The 24,875-nt window shown below is 45.0% G+C and overlaps 1 protein-coding gene across 1 annotated transcript in view; it reads left to right on the top strand.

Annotated features, from left to right (window-relative positions):
• The window catches only part of LOC125288179 (bromodomain adjacent to zinc finger domain protein 2B-like), a 97,677-nt gene extending 77,665 nt beyond the window's left edge, over positions 1-20,012 (top strand). Inside the window, 18 exon segments of the mRNA XM_048234320.1 lie at positions 200-340; positions 1,989-2,240; positions 3,589-3,726; positions 3,729-3,820; positions 4,570-4,644; positions 4,980-5,208; positions 6,021-6,083; positions 6,392-6,536; positions 7,910-8,883; positions 9,860-10,121; positions 10,403-10,558; positions 11,030-11,193; positions 12,855-13,165; positions 15,829-15,964; positions 16,240-16,386; positions 16,732-17,099; positions 17,414-17,557; positions 18,210-20,012. Of these exon segments, the coding sequence (XP_048090277.1) occupies positions 200-340; positions 1,989-2,240; positions 3,589-3,726; positions 3,729-3,820; positions 4,570-4,644; positions 4,980-5,208; positions 6,021-6,083; positions 6,392-6,536; positions 7,910-8,883; positions 9,860-10,121; positions 10,403-10,558; positions 11,030-11,193; positions 12,855-13,165; positions 15,829-15,964; positions 16,240-16,386; positions 16,732-17,099; positions 17,414-17,557; positions 18,210-18,366 (3,954 nt within the window). The 3' untranslated portion in view covers positions 18,367-20,012.
• The last annotated feature ends 4,863 nt before the right edge of the window (positions 20,013-24,875 follow it).

Genomic DNA, 24,875 nt, shown 5'->3' with positions numbered 1-24,875 from the left:
GACTACACATTGACATACACACACACCAACTTCTGGCTATGTGTTGTGGTGAACTGGAGTGGCATTCTTTGCACTAGTGTATCGATGCCCACTGGACTGGAGCCATGGTTTGGTGTGTGTGTGTGTGTTTGTGTGCTGAAGTGTGATGCATTGTGCTTTGACATGTTGTGATGTGTGTTGTGTGTGTGTGTGTGGTCAGGAGCGCGAGCGTCTGCGTCAGGAGAAGCGGGATGAAAAGCGACTGAAGCAGGAGCGCAAGATGGAGCTGCGGCGGCTAGAGCTGGAGATCGCCCGCGAGATGAAGAAGCCCAACGAGGACATGTGCCTCGCTGACCACAAGGTATTCACACACACACACACACACACAAATATACCTACTACATGAGGCCCAGCAAGGATATGTTTTGCAGACCACAAGTTGACCACAGTAACACCCACACTTCCTATACTACATACATATGCTTACATAAGTGCAAAAAAGAAACCCTTTCACAAATGCATCTGCACTTAAACACTCTCCACGGCAATCTAGTTTTACTAGAGTTTAGTGTAACAAATAGGAAAGGAGGGAGGATTAATGAGGGCACAGAAGATGTATAGCATTGTACTAGCATTTAATAATCAGTCAGGTACCAATTTAGGTGTGAATTCTTTAAGGTCACTAAAGAGGAAGTGTCCAAGGACATACGTGGAACTGGGAAACTGTACAGCAGAGCCTTGGAAGCAGCATGGCTATCATGCCTACTGGACCCCAAATCCTGTTCAGTGGATCCATGTCGCTTAGAGCCAGTGTGAAATCCTGTTCTGTTTACTGCTGTAGGCCAGGGTGTCATGGGGCAATGGTTTAGCAGAACTTAGGTTTGGGTCAGGAGACTGTTGAGGGTTTGGTAACAGCATCTGTATTAGCAGAGTTAGCACCAAGAGCTAAAAGAAGAAATCTGATTGCTTTGCCACACTTCACCCCACTGTTCTGCAAAGTCAGTTTAAAATCTGTTTTCCTTAGACAGGGAGGCAGTGCTGGGATCAGTAGGCCACTGTACTGTGTGTCTGCTGTAGGCACAGTTACAGCCTGATTTCCCTAAAAAGCAGAGAGCAGTGAAGCGCAAAAAGTAGCTGGATGCTGCCATTGACTCCCCCTGGTGGCTAGAGACAGCATTTCATTACTATTTGGGGAGGATTTCAGTAAGAGAAAGCTATACGGATTTGGGGTCCTTGCATCCAAAATGACAGTCACACCAAATCCCACAGATCAATAAGTGCATTAGGTGCTCCATGGCATTGAAGGACCCCCCCATCTAGTGTAGGCTGCTGAAAACTGAATGATGTATTGGGCCAAACGCACACACACACACACACACACACACACACACACACACACTGAAAGACCCATTGATTTCCACAGCGTTTCCGGTGTACTGCGCTGCAACTATCAGTCTGTTGACGGAATATTGTCGATTATGGTTTTCAGCTCACATGCACAAAGACCTACAAACACACACACATAAACACAAACACACTCACACACAAAAACATTAATCAGCTGATTGATTGCTTGTCCTCTGTTGACTTTTGCTTTCCCTGAGTCTAATAGATCATTGGTCTATCATGCAAAAATATAAGAATTGGGGCTTTGATCATCAGGCCAAGAATTGCTGACTCTAAAGTGAATAACTTTCCATGCAGTAGATATTTTTGGCTGCTGGATGTCCAATTTCTAGTAGCTCTCGGGAATGATCATTGTTAACTGGTAATTAAGGATGGATTAATTAGTTTCACACCATTAAGTCATTCATTAGATAAACAATAAATTCATTTTTTTTTGCCATTTGTCTTTTCTTTTCTTTCTTTGTCTCTGATCTTTTCTCTGTGGTCACCTCTCCCCCTGTCTCATCTCTATTGCCACTCTTCTCTTTTTCGCATTCCTCTCTTTCTCTCTTTTCCTCTCTCTCTCCTGCTCTGCCCCCTTCCCTCTCCGCTCCTCTGTCCAGCCTATGCCGGAGTTGTCCCGTATCCCGGGGCTGGTGCTGCCGGGCCTGGTGTTCTCTGACTGCCTGATGGTGGTGCAGTTCCTGCGGGCGTTTGGCCGGGTGCTGGGCATGGAGATGGGCGAGGTGCCCACGCTGGGCGTGCTGCAGGAGGGCCTGCTCAACCTGGGCAACAGCATGGGCCGCGTGCAGGACCTCCTGGTGCGCCTGCTCTCCGCCGCCATATCTGACCCCGGCCTGCCCCCTGGTCACAAGGTGAGGACAGGGACTCTCACACACACACACACTTAAATAGGTTTCGCTCTCTTTGTCTCCCGGTCCAATTCAAATTTCAAATTCAAAGTTGCTTTATTAGCATAACTGTTTGATGATAGTGTTGCCAAAGCCAGTGTTGGCAGTAACATATAATGTAACACATAACAAGGCCATTTAAAAAAGGGGGTGGGTACATCAGTGTGGGGATTGGACATATAGATAATATAATTAACAACTAAAAATAGTAGTAGTAATAAAACAGTAAAATGTATCTCTCTCTCTCTCTCTCTCTCTCTCTCTCTCTCTCTCTCTCTCTCTCTCTCTCTCTCTCTCTCTCTCTCTCTCTCACACACACACTCATAATTACATATACATGGTTTCTCTCTCTTTCTTTCTTCGTCTGACTCTTTCTCTCTCTTTCTCTCTCACACAGACATACACACACATACACACACACACACAGACAGAAAGACACATACACACAACAGAACACAGGCCCAAGACATGCTCTCTTTCTCCCACTCTGTCTCTCACATAGCCACTGCACACACGGTGTGACTACGGTCTACCACTGTATGGGAGCTGTGATCACAACTGCAGCGAGCCATAGAAAGGGCAGAGAGTGAAACTTGCTTCATTCGTACATCTCTCTCTCTCTCTCTCTCTCTTTTCACGCAGCACTTTTCTGAGGACAAAAAGAGTTCATGTCCTCAGCTCATCCCTGCTCATCTCCCAGCTGCTAGTCCTGCTCACTCCTTTACCCTCTTCTCTCTCTGCTCTTCCCTTTGCTCTCAACATATCAGGCTTTTAAAAAAAGCTCTCAAGTTACAGTTGATGTGAAAGAAGAAGAATGTCTGATTGATCTGTTATCCATGGACTCTCTATGGCCTCCTTCACATTCCTGCCCTCACCACACACTTAGATACAAAGCAGCTAACAGTACTGAGTAGATGTGCATTTCTGTCAGCATGTGTACTACCTATGAACTTGGTGTTGTTAGCACGTTGCTCCACCTCCTCTACCAGTTGACTGCATAGGAGCACTCATCTCTCTCTCTCTCTCTGTCTCTCTCTCTCTCTCTCTCTCTCTGTCTCTCTCTCTCTCTCTCTCTCTCTCTCTCTCTCTCTGTCTCTCTCTCTCTTCCTCTCTCTCTCTTCAAATAGGCTTTATTAGCATGATTGTGTATAATATTTTAGGAGGAGTATGAATAAATGAATTAATAAATAAATACATTTATAATATTTTTTCTCTCTTTCTCTCTCTGCAACTTCACTCCTCTCCCTCTTTTGTGTCCCTCTCTCCCCTCCCCTCCCTTCCCCATCCTCCCTCTCTCTTCTGCACTCCTCAGTCTAAGACCATTCTGGGCGAGAGCCTGGCCAACGTGGGACTGAACCGGGACAACGTGTCCGAGGTGCTGCAGATCTACCTGGAGGCGCAGAGCTGGCAGGCAGGGCCGGCCCTCACACGCCTGGCCCTGAGCATGCGTGCACCAAGGCCTTCCAGGCCCACACGCCTGCCCAGAAGGCCTCCATACTGGCCTTCCTCGTCAACGAGCTGGCCTGCAGCAAGAGCGTGGTCAGGTAAGCCAGCAACACAGTGCTATCATCTCAATGGATATGATGTTGTAACTGGCTGTAGGGATTACTGTAACATGTTTATACCAGAATATTCTTAAGATTAAAGCAGACAGCTAGAAAGTTGAATGCTCATTCACTGGCATTCATTTGCATTCATTAATATTGTATGTGAGTGAATGAGGTCTACGTAGTAATTTACTGAAACATATGATTACTGAGGTGACTAAAGGCCATAATAAGGATCCGATGCATTGTCTCAAACGTTTCTGTGAACAATGTTATGTATGTGATTGCATTTGCAGAAGAGAGAGTGTGTCTTGAGACTATTGAATTTGCTTGTGTCATGTATGACACCATGCATGTTTCAGACTGAGTGTATGTAGTTGTAGCAAAATGTCTTGTGTACATGCAAGTATCTTTGTGTGTGTGTGTGTATGTGTGTGTGTGTGTGTGTGTGTGTGTGTGTGTGTGTGTGTGTGTGTGTGTGTCTAAAGTGCTAACTTGAGGAGGTTGAGTGCAGTGCTGTGTTATATATTTATTTTGAAATAAAGGTGCCTAAAAAACTGTGGCTAAGTCATGCGCTCTGCATTTTTAATGTCCAGGGTGTAAACACATACACACATAGGTGTGTCACGAAGCTGTGTTTGAATGTGTAATTGAGATCTCCTGTGTGTGTGTGTGTGTGTGTGTGTGTGTGTGTGTGTGTGTGTATGTGTGTGTGTGTGTGTGTGTGTGTGTGTGTGTGTGTGTAGTGAGATTGACAAGAGTCTCGATCACATGACCGTCATGCGCAGGGATGAGCTGGCCATGGAGGTTAAACTGAAAAAGTGAGTACACACTCGCACGTTCACACTTGCACGTCACTATACACACATCTTATAGCCTCATCCCACTGCCTTACTGCCACACACACACATTGAATAACTTAAAGGAGTTTGTTGAATTCTGTAGGCATTTTTGCTCATGTTCTGTGTGTTTTTTTGTATTTTACTGACAAAACCTCCACACAGCTCCACTCCATATAGCACTTTTAATCTGTCAACTAGGTCAAACACACAGTCACCAAGTCCTGTAGCATGTTATGAAATGTTTGTATCTGTAAGTATTTGTGGGTATGTTTATTCATTTGTGTGTGTGTGTGTGTGTGTGTGTGTGTGTGCAGGCTGAAGATTATCCACGCTAAGCGCACAGGCAAGCGTGAGGTCAGCCTCGGGGGGGAGGAGCCTCAGTCCACAGGCACACCCACTCCAGGAAGCAAGCGCAAGCGGAAGGGCGGCGACAGTGAGGACGAGGACGAGGAGGATGAGGAGAGTGACGAGGCCGGAGATGAGGACGAGGAGGAAGAGGAGGAGGAGGTGAAGAAAGTCAAGAAGGTGGAGACCTGTGACGAGGTACGGGCACAACATAGCACACTGCCTCTCCAAACCTCAGCTGGAGAACACAATAGAAATGCATCTTGAGTAAATAGCACAACAGTAATCATGTTACACTAACATGTACAAAATCACATCTGCACAGAAACACATGTCCTTGGCACACTATAGAAGTGGAGAGTATTTCTGTGTTTTTATTTTTGTATTTCATACAAATCTCAGAAAGATGCACATTGTCGATGTAGATATAGCCCGTGCCCCACACTTTGCAGGATTCTCCGGGCGTAAAAGCCCACTCTGACAGTTATCACAGTGCTCACCTATCCTCAGCCCTGTGTTCTGTGAGTGGTGAGCATGTCAGGGATTGTCAGAGTGACACGGCGTGGGCTCTGTAGACAGCTGTAAGGCCTGGAGCAGGGGGCTTGTGGGGTCATCATCACATCAGCCCAGATCACTGGCCTAGTCCCCACAAGGGTGGCAGGCCTCATTCAGTTTGGGCCTCCTAAGGGTTGTTTAGAAAGTGTATCTATAAAGTGTGTATGCTTATGTGTTTATAGTATGTGTATTTCTGTTTGCGTGTATGTGTGTATTTTTGTTTGTGTGTATGTGGGTCTGTGTGTGTGTGTGTGTGTGTGTGTGTGTGTTTGTTTATTTATTTGAGAATGTGCCTTTGTTTGTGTGTTTGTGTGCCTGTCTGTGTTTGTATGTGTGTCTGTTCTTACTGTATGTTTGTGTGTGCTTCCGTCTGTGTGCCTGTGCATGTTTTCATGTGTGTGTGTGTGTGTGTGTGTGTGTGTGTGTGTGTGTGTGTGTGTGTTCCTTTGCTCCAGGACGAGACAGACCAGGCGACTAGTGTGGAGGAGCTGGAGAAGCAGATCGAGAAGCTGGCGAAGGTAAACACACAGATGGGCCGCCAACTCACACGCTCCACAGGGGGCCGCTCCGCCAGCAAACACACACGCTTAAACACACAACGGGATACGCACTGATGAGCTTGCTTATTCACACACACACACACACACACACACACACACACACACACACACACACACACAGAGCATATGCATGCTGTAGTCTCAGAGGCATGCAAGCTTGCAGAATGTATGTGTACAAGTGTAGCACCTTTACAGAAGCTTATGCACAGAGCTACACACATGCTAACACCATTTTGTGTGTGTGTGTGTGTGTGTGTGTCCTACAGCAGCAGAACCTGATCAGGAAGAAGCTGTTTGAGGCGTCTCACTCGCTGCGCTCCATGATGTATGGCCAGGACCGCTACCGCCGGCGCTACTGGGTGTTGCCGCAGTGCGGGGGCGTCTATGTGGAGGCTCTGGAGAGCGGAGAGGGTAAGTATTTACACACACACACACACACACACACACACTAAAAAACACACACGTGCATGTGCCCATACACACACACACACACACACACACACACACACACACTTGTGTAATGGGAGGATGTAAATGCGAGATTGTTAATGCATTCCTGTGTATGGAGAGCTCAGGATAAGCAAGATGCCCACAGTGACATGTTTTGATAATAAATCCAAACATATCAATGATCTAAGTTCTAAAAGCATAGATCTTAGAACTAATGTCTTACTGTCTAGGCTGTGAGGCATTTTCAGACTAAACAGTTCTAAGAACAAAGTTCTATGAACTACCTACTGGAAAGTGTACCCCTAGAACTATGCAGTTCCTAGGGCGTTTTTCTTTTGTTTGCACCACCAGTAGGAATGCTGAGTTGATGTGTACTGTACATTATTGGAGCACTCCGTGATGGTGGACCAAAACATTGCACATTAATCTTTTTGGCTTTACCCCTTAGATTTTTAAAAAGAGAAATAGACACTGTACAATTTGTAAAAAAAAAAAAAAAAAAAACTATGAAGATGGTCTTGCCATGCAGCCTTTCATGTCTGCTAAATATTCTTCTTCTTAAATAAACCTGCCTGCAATCTCCAAGCCAAACTAGCCATCTCATTCTCAAACTCACAACCCTCTAGGAGACGAAACGTGTAGTTGGTGGTTGATTGTTATTGTTTCAAGTGAATTTTAAAGATTGCAAAGGCTATTAAAATAAGCTGCAAGTTCTGGTCATGGCAGCGATTGAATCAGCATTTTTTTTTTCTCAATCAAATTGACTTTAAGGCAGCAGCCTATCTATTACATCAATATAGAGGAATGAAATGGACAGCATTGCTGTGAGGCTGCTGAAGTTTATTGACAAACTAAAGGCTCATGGTATCAGGAAGCGCTCGAAGGGGATCTGCTTTGCTGTTTTCATCCATATTCCTCTCATCTGCCCAGAAGACATTTGTCATGTGATAGCAGTCAGCCCCTTCAGCCTCCTTGCAAATTTAAACAGAAGTTGAATGATTTTTACAGATTAAAAAAAAAAAAGAAAAAGTTGGCTATTGTGCTTGACCAATCAACATGTTGTATGTCAGTCGTGGTTCCTATGTGCAGGGAAAATACCCTGCCCCAAAGTAGGAGCTAAAATGGTTACAGATACTGCAGTTCTAACAAGTTATTCCAATCGCCCCAGCCCCCAGACAGGAAAAGGTATAGGAACTACAAAATGTCCCTATAGTGGCAAAACGCCTCAAAAAAAGGTCTTTGGGGTGTGGATTTCTGTCTTTACCTGCTGTTTATGGTTGTGTGTGTGTGTGTGTGTGTGTGTGTGTGTGTGTGTGTGTGTGTGTGTTGTGCAGGTCCTGAGGAGCTAGAGAAGGAGCGTGAGCGTCTGCGGAGCTTCCAGGCCATGCAGATCAAAGAGGAGCCCCTGCAGCCAGAGCAGGAGCAAAAGGAGGAGGAGAAGAAGGTGCTGCCTCCCACTGATGATCTAGAGGTCAAGCAGGAGCCTACAGAGGAGGAGGAGGAGGAGGATGTGGCAGCGCTGGAGCCAATGGAGGATGAAGGAGGGGAGGAGGAGGAGGAGGAGGAGGAGGATGTAAAGGAGGAGAAACCGGCCGTGGTCGATCCCAAACTGAGCCCCAAGGAGGGCGACGAGAGTAGCGACCCCATCACAGAGGAGCCACAGCAAACAGCCGGCGTCCTACTCCCTCACCCCTCCTCCCCACTGACCGCACCTGAGCCGCTCACTGAGGAGCTGCTCCCCGAGGCCTCCTCACAGGCAGCCGAGGGGTCTCCCCCTCTCCCCAATGGCTGCCCGCACGCTGCCCTGTCCACCACGGTGACCTGCCCCTCACCTCCAGACACCTCCCCGAATCCTCCGCCGCCTCCACTGTTATGTAGCAGCCCCAGCAGAGGGGTGCCCTTGGCCCTGCCGCCTGCTGCCCCACACGGCCTGCTGGTAGCGCCACTGGCTGCTGGAGCGTCCATCCCAGGAGGACTCCCACTTTCCCAGCAGCCTTTGCTGCTGCCCAGTGACCAGCTGATGCGGGTGCTGACGGAGAGAGGGGGCCACTGGTTTAGCCTGTTGCCACGGGCACCCTGCGATGACACCTCCCTCACCACACCTCCACCTGGGGCGCCACGCATCACTTCCTCCTCTGCGGACCCCCTGGCTGCCACCACAAGCACCACCAGCGGGGGCGCTACTGCGTCTCCCTCCACCAGCGCGGCCCTCCCCAAATCCCCCCCCTCCTGCTCCCCCAATCCCCACGCAGCCAGCCCGCTCCACTCCCTCACCACGCCAGCCAGCTACAGCCTGTCACCACTGCAGGTGAGAACTACACACCCACACACACCCGCACACACCCACACACCCACACACACACACACACACACACACACACACACACCCACACACACACACACACACACACAACAACCCCCCCCGACACACACACACACACACACACACACACACACACCCAAACACACCCACCCACACACCCACGCAGTTCATTTCTATTAGGTGCAATTACAATGGAAATGAAGCAGTAGTGCTAAAGTTAAACCATAATAATTCTATTTCTACAGTTCTATCTTGTTAAGTGATGTGAAGTATTTATTTCTGTACAACAGAGATCCTGTTCTGTTCTGTTCCATTCTATTTGATTCATCTCTCCTTGCTAATTTGAATAGTCTACCCAGCTCAGTGAGATCTATTTCATCTTTTCCACTTTTTAAGTCATCCCTATTAAACTTTTTGCAATCATGTGACCAATGCACATGCTTTCCTGGTGGTTGACTTATTTATTAGATGTGCATATACTTGCTTTTTTCTCCTACTTCTACTTCTTTTATTTACTTTAACTCATTTTCAATTGTGATTTTCTCCTGTGTCCTTTATTTGTATTTTATTTTATTTATTTTGATTTTTAATGGATTACAAATTTAATTTCTGTTTTTTACCAACATAAATCTATTAGGTTAGAGAGGTTGGACTGCTTTGTAGCTTGTAGTGATGAAGAGCTTTGGTGTGGATGTATGCGTGTGTGTAATAAATGTGTTTGGTGTTTTTGGGACCCCCTCGAAAACGAGATGCCTCATCTCAAGGGGTTATCCCTTAATAAAGAAATTGAATTACGTAATGACATTAAGCACATAGCTGTAGCACTGTTCTAAGCTGTGCTGATATGTCAGCATATTAACTATAGGAGAAGTGTGAATATGTGCATGTTTGTGTGTCCATATGAGAGTGTGTAGAGTAGTAATGTGTGTGCCGCCCTCTCCCCTCTGTGTCTGTCTCTCAGGTGACACCTGGCATGGGCCTGCCCATGTGTAGCTGGTCCGGAGGGCTGGTGACCCCCCATTTGCCCCTGTGCAGCAGCCCACTGCCCCACTACCCGTCTGGAGAGGGCAGCGCCAGCCCCCTGCTGCCCCCCAGTGTCTGCACCAGTCTGAGCGGCTCGCCCGCTCCGCACGGGGACAAGCCCACTGTGGCCATGTCGCCCGTGCCCATCCTGGAGCTGAGCCGGCCACAGGACCACCCCACGCCACAACCCATCCCAGAGGGTGAGCACTGCGTGAGGGAGGGGGTGACAGAAGACTAAGAGAAAGAGGGGAAGACAGAGGAGAGAGTGGGGGAGACAGAAAGAGAGCCAGACCCAGGGTGGCACGTGCAGAAAGAAGTCCATGGACACCTGTGATGGAGCAATGGAACTGAGACAGTGGGAGACCCTTTGCCATTTAGCTGGCATCGTCAGAAAAATATGACATCAACATGATGAATTACTGTTAAAAATGGGAAATCCACTTATTTGCTCATCCAGTACATATATTGCATGTGTGTGCAGACAAGATGCTGGGCTGGTGGAAGCTGTCGGACATGGGGGAGCTGAAGGCTGTGATGGCCAGTATGCACAGCCGTGGCATCCGGGAGAAGAGCCTGCAGAAACAACTCCAGAAGAACCTGGAGCTCATCACACAGACCTGCAACAAGAACAAAGAAGGTCAGCACATACACACACATTCACACACACACACACACACACACACACACACACACACACACACACACACACATAGAGACAGCGAGAAATAAACTCTGACACACATTTTGACATGCACCCATATCCATAATAGTAGGGCTTCGAGTTCTGTAATATTCGAGTTCTATATGTTTTTATAAAACAGAAACTTCATGCATGAAATGAAAATCTATTGCTATTAAATTCAGTCATTTGACAGATAGTCGCAGGAAATCAAATTGATTTGGTCATGTCAGGCCATCGCTCTGTTTCACTGATAACCAATCTCATATTTAGTGGCCAAAGGCTATCACTCCCCTCCCTGAATATGAAGTGAATTGATTGATTGATTGATTGATTGTGTGTGTGTGTGTGTGTGTGTGTGTGTGTGTGTGTGTGTGTGTGTGTGTGTGTGTGTGTGTGTGTGTGTGTGTGTGTGTGTGTGGACGGCAGTGGCAGTGATGGAGGTATCGGTGCTGGACGACGAGGGCCAGGTGTCGGAGGAGACGGTGCAGACGTGGTGTGTGGAGGAGCAGGCCATGGAGACAGACATCGCCCTGCTGGTGCAGGTGGAGGAGCTCGAGAAGAAAGTCACCGCTGCCAGCCTGCAGGTCAAGGTGAGACCACGTACACACACATACTCGCATGCACACACACACACATACACACATATACACATTCACTCTCTCACACACACACATTTCTCTCTCACACAAACTGCCAAAAGGTAGTGTGTTGAGGGTCTTATGGATGGGCATCAAAAGGCAGCAGGGAGGCAAAAATGAGATGAACTCACAATTGTTCCACCACCAGGTGTTGAGACATCCAAATGCAAAAACATACAAAAATGGCAAAAAGAAGAAAGAAAGATGATTATTATTATTATTCTCCATAGTCCATATCAATTGTTGTTATTGTTAATATTTGCTAATTGTTTTCTTCTCTTGATGTAATTACTGCTTTGGCAACATTGTAACACATACAGTCATGCCAATAAAGCTCATTGAATTGAAAGAAAACAATAATAATAATAAAAAGATTGTATTACTTTCTAAACTTAAGCTGTAACAAATGGACACTTTGGTCAGTAGCTCACACAATTGAGTGTATTACCATGAGAGCGTTTGGGTAAGGCTTCCTCTTCTCATCAAGCTCTCCTAAATGACTAAAACTAGTTCATTATATCAGGACGAACAAAACCCCCAAATTGGTACAAACCATGACACTCAATGAACACATGGGTGTCTGTACATTATAGCAAGAAATCTATATTAAACACAGTTAAGGCCTACACGATAACATTTCTACATGGTCACATGTCATTACACATACAGCAAATGCTACACAATAGTTAATTGAATCTGCAAGGACACAACAGCTTACCTGCGTTAAGACACTACGTTTTTAACATGCTGGAAAACAAACTATACATCAAACAGATATCTCCTTCACACATACATTGTTTAGAAGCCTCTAATTATTCGCGGGGCAAACAGTATTTTTGGATAAATGGTGAACGTATGTATAAATGAATAAAGGGATGCGTGTGAAATGTTTAACGCGATAACCGAATGTGTGCACCAATCTGTTTATCCATGTAAACAACATACCACACAAGCTACAGTAGACATGAATGTATAGCGACAGTAGACATGAATGTATAGCGACACATGTGACGTGAACAGAAGTCCTTGAGCTGAGCAAACGGTGTATAAAAGTTGCGTGCGGCCGCTATTAGGACGCGTGAGGCCGTGCCTGTAAGCCACGGCATCACACAAACACACACACTCATTCTTTCTCACACACACACACATACACACACATTCACACACGTTCACTCCCACATTCACGTACACACATGGTTTAGACAGGGTTTAAAGAAAGGATAATTTCTGTGCCTGAAGTTGTCTGTTTTCAAATCAGAGATTGCCTTAAACAATTGGCAAGGAGTGCTGCTGGGGTGCCCTCTGGTGCTCTTCAGTTGAATAGCCTTCATCAGAGCATGTCCAAATGGTTGCCTTTGGGCTAGCCCTACTCCACCTGTTCAAACGTAGAAGGAACAGCCCAAAGGCAACCATTTTGACATGCTCTGATGAAGGCTGTTGTGCCAAAACGCGTATGCATTTTTATAAAACATTTTTCATTGATGGCCTTGTCCAGTCTTGAAGCCCTGCTCATATGCAGGTCCCATTGATTTTGTTGTCTTCCTCTCTCTCCCTCTCTCTCCCTCTCTCCCTTCCTCCCTTCCTCCCTCTCTCCTCCCTCTGTCCCTCCCTAGGGCTGGATGTTCCCGGAGACCCAGTCGGAGCGCGAGGACCTGGTGTACTACGAGCACAAGAGCCCCTCCGCAGCGCCATCCGAGGGTGGGCGTGGGAACAGCAGCGGTGGCGGTTCGGAACGCGGCACGTTCGAGCGGCATCTGGACAACCCGCTGGACATCGCCGTGACCCGACTGGCAGAACTGGAGTGCCACATCGAACGAAGGTACCTGCAGAGCCCGCTGGGCAGTACCATCCAGATCAAGCTGGATAACGTGGGCACGGTCACGGTGCCCGGCCCCGCACTTTCCACGGGCGCTCGCGGGGAAGGGTAGGTCATTCCGTCCCGTCCGTCCTGTCCGTCCCCATCCGTCCTCCCCCTGCAGTCCCGTCTCGTCTCCATCTGTCCGTGTATTCGCTCATCCTCCTTCTTTTTCTCCTCTGCTGCTGGTCATTTCTCGTTTGGCGTGGCGTTGGTTTGGAGCGTAGCTTCTTCACTGACAGCCATGGCTGCTTGCATTGAGGCCAGGGGTCCAAGCGCTGCTGATGCTTGAGGGCTTCAGTTTCCTTTATCCTCCTTTTATGTTGGACTTTGTCTCTTTTTGTTGTTGTTGCCCGCAGCAAATCTGTGCATGGCTCACGTGGAGGCTACAGTATTTTTTCATGTTGGGGGCTTGTGGTGCCCCACCCCTTTGCACTCTTTCTTTTTCTCCTTCTCTCTCCTCAGCAGTGATGTCAGCACTCTGTGGTCAGTGTATCAAGTGGGATCATCTTCAGCCTCATCATCAACCATCTAGTCTTGCATTCCAATCGTTTTAATTGTTTTCATTGGAGAAAAATCTCTTTCTTGTGGACAGTTTGTCTAATCATCACTGTATTTTGCTGTCTAAGTTAGCCACAAGCAAAAATGTCATGTCAACAGTTAAGGCATCAGACAATACTTCAATCTCAACATATAAATCAGACTTTAAATCATCAACCATATTCTGTAAACGTGCTAATTACCAACCATTTCGTTCAAAAATTCTTAAAACAACGATGTTTTTTAATACTTCAAAATAACAAATGAACCTTACATTTTTCAGTAGCCATAGGTGTGTAGATTTGAACAAAATCTAGTTTGGTTCTTACTGGGGCTTTTACTGCCTGAAATATCCAATTTTGTTTACCACGCTCGGAGGTTAGTGCTGGGCTGGTGGGTGCTTCCCAACCTTTCATGCACATGAACGGTTAGCCCGATAATTCTCGTTGGCAAATCAAAATTCCACTGGAGCTCCAAGCGGATTTGTACACGCAGCCTTACAACACTGTTTACAGCTCTTCGAGTCACGGTAAAATGTAATTTTAGGTACATAGCTAATTTAGATATAGTATAGTTAGATATAGATAGTTTCTTTATGTAAGTATAAGTATATATACTCTTTTGATCCTGTGAGGGAAATTTGGTCTCTGCATTTATCCCAATCCGTGAATTAGTGAAACACACTCAGCACACAGTGAAGTGAAGCACACACTAATCCCGGCGCAGTGAGCTGCCTGCAACAACAGCGGCGCTCGGGGAGCAGTGAGGGGTTAGGTGCCTTGCTCAAGGGCACTTCAGCCGTGCCTACTGGTCGGGGTTCGAACTGGCAACCCTCCGGTTACAAGTCCGAAGCGCTAACCAGTAGGCCACAGCTGCCCTTTAGGAATCCGCCATCTTGGTTTGTATAGAAATGAATATTAAGTGACACATACACGTAAGAGGTTGGACATACATGACGGTTGGTAATATGTGACGTTCCTATACACTTGGTTTACTTTTTAAGACAACCAACATTCATTAGATTTTTTTATCTTAGAAACATACACATACACTTTGCCCTAAATGGCCTACATTGAAATATAGCAGTAGACTATAATATTTTGGAGCATATTTAGGGCAGGTAGTGGACTAATAAATGACCTGTATATGTGTGGGAGGAGTTGATGGCTGCTAAGACAGGAGTCCTAATCCTAACCACAAAGCTTCTGCATTTCCATGTTTCTTATTACTATGTATTATTTCACCAACTGCAGATGGGTCATGTGCTCTGGCTCTGTAGTTTTAATGCCTCACATAAATCAGATCTGAAGATGAGCTTTAAATGAACCATATTGTTATTTTGTATCAACAGCTAGTGGAAATAGAATACAAATTCTATCTGGACCTATCCTAAAATATGTCCTTGCGAATCTTAGGAACCATATCAGTTTTGCCTCAGTACTTCAGTGAAAACAGGTATAGAGTATAAACAGAATGCTTAAGTAATCCAGGCAAAATTGTTTATGTTATGATCAAACATTTCAAGAAGCCTTCTTGATCCTTTAATGTTGGACACAGGGTGGTGCTGTGTTTCTTGGTGGCCTCAGACCAGCTATTTTTGTTGGCTTTCCTTCCATTTGTTTTTTTTTCTCTCTTTGAGTGCATCCCTGCATCTGGCTTGCTGCGGCTGGATGCTTAACTGTTTAGCGTAGACGTGGAGCTTTTGGGGGGCCTGCACGGGTTTCACCTCTCTCTTGGAGCGTTCTTTTGTTGCCTCTGCATGGTGTGTCAACGTGTCGTTCCACGACAGTGGCGGCTGGCATAAACGTTCCAACACTTCACCCATTCTGTGTGTGCCAACTCCTGGGCCTTGGTGTGGCATGTGTCACCTGTAGCTTGTGTGCGTCTTCATGTATTTGTATGTGACCAGATGGCACCTTATTGTCATGGAGACAGCCTCTGGGGGTGTTTCCTTTTTGTGCTGGTCTACATTGTTGTTTCAACACTGTATCTTTTGTCTTTATACTTGTGGGACCATTCTACTGGGACTAGATAGATATTTATTTTTGTCACAATTATACTACTCTTAGGCATATGAGTTTGTCTCTAATTCTGCCCCATATTTTTTTTTTTTGTGTGTGTCTGTCTGTCTGTGTGTGTGTGTGTGTGTGTGTGTGTATGTGTGTGTGTGTGCGTGTGTATGTTGTGTGTAGCAGCGAGGAGGAGGTGGCTCCGGGTCTGAAGGTCTGGAGGAAAGCCCTGAGTGAGGTCAGGAGCTCCTCCCAGCTGGCCATGTGCCTGCAGCAGCTACAGAAGTCCATCGCCTGGGAGAGGTCCATCATGAAAGTGGTAAGTGTAGGAGTGTGTGTGTGTGTGTGTGTGTGTGTGTGTGAGAGAGAGGGTAGAAGAGATGTATAGGTGGCATACTGATAGTATTATATGGGCATTGAGGTGTATGTGAAAGAAAGAGGCCTGGAGACGTCATGGCAAAATTATACTTTTGTAGACCACAGTTTAATAAAGGTGATGGGTAATCAGTTTAGTTTGTGTGTGTGTGTGTGTGTGTGTGTGTGTGTGTGTGTGTGTGTGTGTGTGTGTGTGTGTGTGTGTGTGTGTGTATGCAGTACTGTCAGATCTGCAGAAAGGGAGATAATGATGACCTGCTGCTGCTGTGTGATGGCTGTGACAAGGGCTGCCACACCTACTGCCACAAGCCCAAGATCTTCACCATCCCTGAGGGAGACTGGTACTGCCCAGCCTGCATCACCAAGGTAACACACACACACACACACATGCACACACGCATGCACAAACACACACATGCACAAACATAAACACACATGCATGCATGCACACACACACAAACACACACATGCACACACACATACACACACACACACACACACACACACACAAACTAACACACAGTAGCACAAAAACCCAGGCAAAAAGGTTGTCTCGTCTATAAAGGAAGACCGGGAACACTTCTATGAGCTAAAGCAGAGGGACAGCTCATCCACCTGGATTCACACCATTGAGTTGTTTTACAGTAAAGTAGCTTCCATTGTAACATTGGTCTATCTTTTAATATTTCTTCCTCATTGTCTGTGTCTCAGGCCAGCACCCCATCTCCCAATAAGAATAAAAAGCCGCAGACCAAGTCGTCAGCACTGGCAAAGAAGAGCAATGAGGGGCCAAACAACAACAACAACAACAACAACAACAACAACAACAAGCAGCCCAAGCCCATCGAGGAGGCTGCTGCTGCTGCTGCTGCTGCTGCTGCTGCTGCTGCTGTCCCCACTGTGGTCACCACAGGGGCTTCAGCAGGGGCCACGGCCGGGCCCAGCACCCCGCCAAAAAAGGGGGCCAAGGACCCCAAGAAGAGCTCCCCGCCTCCTACCACCACCAAACAGGAGAGTCCAGTGTGTGTAAAGCGTGCCAAGACAGCGCGGGACAACAACCGGGACCTGGGGCTGTGCAGGTGTGTGAATGGCCGTCAAAATAGCAAATGCTGCATCAGCGATCTAGCCAGATTTGTGCACATATCTGTTTAACCATGTCGCCATCCCCACAGCCATTGGTTGTGTTGAATGCATGCCATTGTGATTGGATACTGGGTTTTTTGGTCATTCGGAAACGGGTGTCAATGGGCTCTTTTCCAGACTGACCTGCAGAGCAAATTCAAATTGTCTGAGGGTTCATCTGGGTTCACCCAGGCTATCAGTGATCTCACCTGGGATGTGTTTGCTTGGCTGTTTGTGTGAGTGATTATGTTTTTTATGTGTGTGCATGCAGGGTGTTACTAGCAGAGCTGGAGCGTCACCAGGACGCCTGGCCTTTCCTGACTCCTGTCAACCAGAAGTCTGTTCCTGGATACCGCAAGGTCATCAAGAAGCCCATGGACTTCTCCACCATCCGCGAGAAGCTTGTTAGCAGCCAGTAAGTGTTGTGATTCATCTCACGTACACAAAAACACACACACACACACACACACACACACACACACACACACACACACACACACACATTTACATTGAAATGTGTCTTTTGTGTAGAATCCAAGAAAATGGTTGCCACACCATCTCAGATTTTGCTCAGTTTGTCTACATAATATTTAGGTCTCAAAACTAAGATCTGTATAATATATTTGTTAAATTACAATGTTTTCATACATTGTTCACCCTTGATTTTTACTCTCAAAAATGCCTTATCTTGGAGGCCATGTTTGGACAGTTTTTCCAAATCTAGGGCCTTGTAGAAAATCAATGAGCATGTCATACAATTATTTAATGGTTCAGTCATACTGAGAACATGTTTCCTCTCTTTTCAAACACAGTGTGGTTGTCCTCTTAAATAAGAATGAAGAGTTAATTATAATATTATTTTGGTTCAGTTCTCCTTTTAAAATTGGGATATGTTGTAGGTAGGGACTGCCTTTCCTTCCTTGTGTGTAAGAACTGTCATACATCCTTTGACCAGTGAATACAACCTGCTAGAAAAGTGTTTGGACAGGATGATTGTGTCATCTCAGTGCTGAAATTTCTCCCCCTCCGTGTCTCCCCTTATGGCATTTGTTCTCTCCCTCCTTCAGGTATCAGAATCTGGAGACGTTCATCATAGACGTGAACCTAGTGTTTGATAACTGTGAGAAGTTCAATGAGGACAACTCGGACATTGGCAGGGCCGGACACAACATGCGGAAGTTCTTCGAGAAGCGCTGGACTGAGCTGCTGAAGCAGACGAACTAAGACACCCTGCTCTCTCTCTCTCTCTCTCTCTCTCTCTCTTTCTCTTTCCATCTCTTTCCCCTGCTCTCTCTCTCTTTCTTTCACGCTCTTTCTCCATACCAACCTCCATCTCTCTCCATGTGCTCTTTGCTCTTTTTGGCTGTGGACATTTCAGAAAAGACTTGACGTCATAAACTACTCCTCCGTCTGTACTGACAGGACGAACGAGTTCAATCACTGCTGTCGCTCCAGAGCCCCTTGGGGAAACCTCCTCTCCACCAGCCAGGCTTCTCTTTCCCCATAAACCACTCGTTTGGCTCGCTCACACACTCACACCCAAAGAGACCCTGACAAGTAGGGGGGAGGGTCTTCGTGCAATACCATTTCCTTAAAAGACAGAAACAAAGGAAGAACATGGCACTGAAACTACAACCATCAGAGCTGTAACTAAATAAAGAGAAACACTTTCCACTACCTGTAAATATATTTTTTAAAAACTTTATGGTTAATATTAATAGTGAATGTATTTAATTTTTTATTATTAATTATTTATGAAAGTAAATAAATAAAAAGTGAAAAAAAAGAATAAAAATGAAAAATAAGGTCCACTCTTCATTTTCTATGAAAAGGAAGAAACAACAAAAACAAAACAAAGAAACTGCTTTAAACGAAACTTCTGGAATGTCTTTTTTTTTTGTGTGTGTTGTTTTTTTTTTTGTTCTCTCCAAATATGAAAATCAAGCCAAGAAAAAAAATCACCAGAAAAATAAGGAATCTGTTTACACTGATCTACATGCCAGAGGACATGGAGTATTCAAAACAGCTTGACTGTAGAAACTGCATCTCTCTCTCTCTCTCTCTCTCTCTCTCTCTCTCTCTCTCTCTCTTAATCTGGCATTGACCACCCTCATGTATATAACTGTCTAGTAATGTCAATATTCAGTCTGGGAATGATGATATGTACATATTGTTTCAGACATCAGATATGGTTTATTGCCTTAGGAACGATTGTAGCATTCTCCTTATGTTTAGTCTTAAAAACAAAAGGAAAAAAATAGTGATGGAACATATATTGGTTGTACAATTCTGCGCATACATATCCACTGCAAACACTGTGGTCTCCTTAAAACTTGGTAGTGCCTGCCCTGAACAGATAGGGGTGTAGGAAAATATTTTTATTTTCATTTTTGTAACATTGTTATTATTATTGTTATTATTGCTGTTATTTTTTAATATATCGAACACACCCACTTAAATGGACATACTGTATTCATATCTATCTGTGTGGAAAAAAATGAAATGTCAGGAGTATTTTTTCAGTATGCCCCCATCCCTCTATCTGCCTTGCCACAGAAAGGAGAACAGCATCTGTGACCACTGTGTTGTGAGTCTTTCTATCTTTTTCTCTTGCTCTCTCTCCCTTTCTTTCTTTTTTCTCTCTTTCTGTGTTGTGGCCTACTGGAGGCAGCTAGAACAGTTTTATTTTGTATCCAAGTCAGAGTACTTGAAGTAATTTTATTTAAAGAAAAAAAAATGTTGTGGGACATGAAAAAAACACAAATGATAATTGTAGTGTTCTTTTTGTAGGAGCATTATTTTTCACTAGTATGTGTGTGAGTGTGTGGAGGTGTGTGGCACGGGCCTATTAAAGGATGTTTTTAAACCAAGCAGTGTTTATGTGTGTGTGTGTGTGTGTTTTAGTTATTATGTTATTGTAAATGTTATTTGATGCAAAGTTATTTTGAATTGTTAGTTGTCTCATTTTCACACTCACATGCTGAACTTGGCTGCAAGAGCATTGTTGTGGCCGAAATAACCACAATGGAATATTCTGTGGTTAAAACTTAAATGGTAGGTGCTTTTATAAATATGGGATAATATATGTGTGTGGTGGGGGGATGGGTGAAATATTCCTATTATAATTATCCTAAATGCTACTATAATTCAAGTAAGTTGAACTCCTTTTATGCGCGTTTCGAGAAGGTTCCCGCAATACCACCAACGTCGGCAGCGTTACCACCAACCTAGACAGAGATGAGTATGCGATCTCCGTGTCGGAGGACAAGGTTAGGAAAGCTTTGAAACGAGCTAACATCAGGAAGGCAGCTGGCCCTGACGGCATCTCTGGTTGCGTGTTGAGATCCTGTGCTGATCAGCTGTCTGGAGTGTTTACATCTATCTTCAATGACTCTTTAACTCAGTCAGTGGTCCTGACTTGTTTTAAACAATCAGTTATAGTGCCTGTGTCAAAAAATAACATGCCTGAACGACTATCGACCTATAGCCCTCACATCACTAGTGATGAAGGTTTTTGAGAGACTTATTAAAAACATCATCTGCTCATCTATCCCCAACACTATTGACCCACTGCAATTTGCTTACCGATCTAATAGATCTACTGAGGATGCCATCTCTCATGTCCTTCATACCACCCTTAGGCATATTGAGAGTGGAAAAGGGAATTATGCAAGGCTGCTGTTTATTGATTATAGTTCAGCTTTCAACACCACTGTTCCTCACATGCTGGACTCTAAGCTCAAAGATCTTGGACTAAACACCTCCCTCTGTGACTGGATTTTGAACTTTCTTTCTGGCAGACCCCAGGTAGAGAGAATGGGCCAGTTCACCTCTAATTCCATCATTCTGAACACAGGAGCTCCACAGGGCTGTGTCTTGAGCCCACTGCTCTACTCTCTCTACACCTATGACTGTGTCATCTCACAGCTCCACTTCCATCCTTAAGTTTGCTGATGATACAGTAGTCCTGGGTCTCATCTCTGACAACGATGAAATGGCCTTCTTGAAAGAGGTGAAAAAGCTGATTGCCTGGTGTCAGGCAAACTGTCTCCAACTGAATGTTAGCAAAACCAAGGAGCTATTGTAGACTTCAGAAGGAGGCAGCAGCAGACTTACACCCCTCTCTTGATTGATGGAACCCAGGTAGAGAAAGTTAGTAGCCTAATATCTGGGAGTACACATCTCTGAGGACCTGACCTGGGGTAGGCCTACTCACATCCAAGCTCAGTTTAAAAAGGCCAGACAACGAATGTACCATCTAAGACAACTCTGGAAATTCAGTTGCGTCCGTCGTCACGCGATCTCCCGTTTTACCTGACGCTGTCCGGTGGCGGCGGTAAGCCCGTTCGCGAGTGCCACGCGAAATCTTATGAAGCCAAGTACATAACTGTTTGTAACTGTTTGCTTTCTATTTGTTGTGCTTTTTTAATGAGGGCATTCATATTAATCACTGATATCAATTGCAACACCCAGATAAATAAAAATCAATTTTACCAATTTAGGAGGACGCCTCTCAGGGGCGGACTTTGACCTAAACGCAATCGCCAGCGTCACGAGACTCTAATCATGTATATAATACAGAGCACTACGCTAAGCAGCGCCTCCGTGGCACTATGGAGAAGACGGTGCTCTGCTCATTAGGAATTGTTGCAGGTAGCATCGCCGGTTCGAGTCCGCCTCAATGCTTCGGCTGCAGTTGTGTCCGTCTTCACGCGATCTCCCGTTGTACCAGATGCTGTCCGGTGGCGGCGGTCAGCCCGTTCACGAGTGCCACGCGAAATCTTGCCAAGTGCGTGACTGTTTGTAACTGTCAGAGCCGTACAGTAACGGAGTACAATTTTGAGGGATCTGTACTTTACTCGAGTATAATTTTTGGGTACTCATGACTTTACTCAAGTACATTTGAGAGGCAAATATTGTACTCTTTACTCCACTACATTTCTATTCATAACCGTGAGTACCCGTTACTACTTCTAAAAAAAAAGGAAAAAATAAAAATCTCGGAAATCCTCAATTTGTTGTTTCCCTCTCAAACTTGATTGGATTGTGCAGGCGCCACTGATTGGGACAGCCTATCAGCAATCACCTTCAGCTTTCCGCCAAAGTCAACTCCATGGTCAGATTTAGATAAGAGATGAAACCATGGACGAAACAATGAAGACGCAGCAGGTCCATCCCAGGAATGTGCCAACCTGTGGCCCAACCTCGCCAGACTATTTCAATTTTCTGCACAAGTTAATGATAGTTTTCGGTTCAAGTGTTTCAATTACAAAATAGTATTTTGTATTTGAAATACGTATTTTAAATACATGTATTAGAAATACTGCCCATCCCTGGCAGCATAGTAAAAAGATGAAAATGACTTGATTTCACTTTCAATTCCTTTTACATTCTCCAAGGTATTAACATTAACATTAACTCCATGTAGGACATTTCTGTACATAAATGTAAGCACTGTGGCAGTAGTAATGCAATATTTAGAAAATGTAGGCTAATCTTTTACTCTTGATACTCAAGTACTTTTAAAAACAAGTACTTCAGTACTTTTACTTAAGTAGACATCTGACTGTTGTACTTTTACTTGTACTTGAGTAAAATTTAGCAAAGGGTATCTGTACTTTTACTCAAGTAATGAAGCTGTGTACTCTGTCCGCCTCTGGTAACTGTTTGCTTTCTGTTTGTTGTGCTTTTTTACTGAGGGCATTCATATTAATTATTGATTCCGACACTCTTTATTTAGGCTACGTTATTTAATCAAAATAGTGGTTGACAAATTAAACTTTTGAGGAGAATGCGATATGGAGAAGTTACATACTGCACACATTTAATTTTAAGACCCAGATATCAAAATTCAAGACTTTTTCAAGCCTTCTTAAGGTATTATTTCCACATTCATAAATTCAATGCTTTTAAGCCAATCACATCGTGTACAGAGTCGGCGATGGTTGCGCGTGAATTCCCTGCTACTTGAAAACAATGAAGAGGATGCTGCTGCTGGCGAACAGCGGTCTTTGAATCGCGATTCGAATTTTTATTATTATTATTATTATTGGCAAAAGTTTGACCAACTAGCTCCGCTGGTGGGAAAATGCATGGGACTCGTGAGTTTTAGCGCTATCCTAGTGCAGAGAAAAATTGAAAGACAACCGTTTATCCCGCCCCTCGGATTGAGCAGTGTGCGATGTTCTTAACTAGTTAAAAAAGAGGAGGACAGAGGTACTCATTTCATGAACTTTACTGAGTCTTTCTTCATGCATCTACAACTGGTCACTTGAAGGTAATCTGTAGTCTAATTGTCTCTGTAGCGCCACCTAAGGTGTTGGATATGCAACAATACAATTAGGAGAACATAACATTTCCCCCTTTCTTAAAAAGGTTACTTCTCCTTTGCACAATGGGGTAACATCCAAAATGTATCAAAAGAAAATCCTGTAAGAAAAGTAATACTTAAACAGTTCTATTTAGAATTGCGTTTCTTCTTTTTCAGTGCTGTAACAAAAAAACATACATATTAACAACAATGCATTCTTTTGAACACTGTTACAGCAACAACCCTTTAATTCTCTATTCTATGGGGCATAATCACTAAGCCAAGTAGGTTGTCTTCTCACACGCTGGCTCCTGTTCTCTCCACTCTCACTAGCAGGCTCTGCAGGCCTCCCCTCTACTACTGGGAAAGTGAATGTCTCGGGCAAGACAGACAAATGTGAAGCATCCCAAGTTTTCCCATCATTAAGGGTGTAGCTGTGAGGCCCTTTCTGTTTTGTCACTCTAAGGGGCTCGCTAAACTTTGAATGTCCTTTATTAACATGCAACGGGTTTCTCACTCGCACCAGACTTCCTGGTTGCAACTTTGGAGGCTTAGCATGTCTCTTTTTATCTGCGTATGTTTTCATGCAAAGCTGCTTCTTTTCCACGCTATCTCTCATTTCCTGATCCTGAGTAGGTTTGAGTTTTGGCTGAATTGCTGAAGTTTTGGCTGAAGTTCGCATCTTTCTCCCATTCAAGAGTTCGAAGGGTGACTTTCCTGTGGTTGCATGCGGTGTGGCTCTGTAGACTTGAAGGAACTCGGTGATGTGAGCCTTCCATGGAGCCTTTTCTCTCTGTGCAGTAAGGATGCTTTCTTTTATCACCCGGTTCATTCTCTCCACTGCTCCATTCCTTGTGGATGGTAAATTGTGGTTCTGATATGCTGTATATCTCGTTCTTTCAGGAATGCTGTCATCTCAGAGGAGGTCAGCTGTGGACCGTTATCTGTCACGACCGCTGTAGGATTTCCATTGCGACAGAACACTGTTTTCATAAAACAACAGTTGCAGTGTTACACTGTGGAGCAAAACAAACCTCTGGCCATTTAGAATAATAGTCCACTAATGGCAAACCTGCAGTCAGCTGGACCGGTCTCAAATGGGCCCACTATGTCTAAGGCAAGCTTTTGCCAGGGTCCATCCGGCAATGGAACTGGTGTCATTGGTGCAGGGGCAGTACGTGTTGTCTTGTCATTAAGTTGGCAGGACACACAGGTAGAAATGACAGAATGTACAAGTGCATCTATCTTGGGCCACCAATACAAGTCTCTTATTCTCTGCTTTGTACGGACTATGCCTTGGTGTTGCTCGTGTGCAAGGTGTACCATGTGTGAACGTAAACTAACTGGCACCACAACTCTGTGTGTTCCTCGGATAATAAGTGAATCATGCATGGATAATTCATATTTTACTCTGTAGTACTGC

Source organism: Alosa alosa, chromosome 23 (assembly GCF_017589495.1).
Source record: "Alosa alosa isolate M-15738 ecotype Scorff River chromosome 23, AALO_Geno_1.1, whole genome shotgun sequence".
NCBI classification, from domain to species: domain Eukaryota; kingdom Metazoa; phylum Chordata; class Actinopteri; order Clupeiformes; family Clupeidae; genus Alosa; species Alosa alosa.
This window is presented reverse-complemented; position numbering and strand designations above follow the sequence as displayed.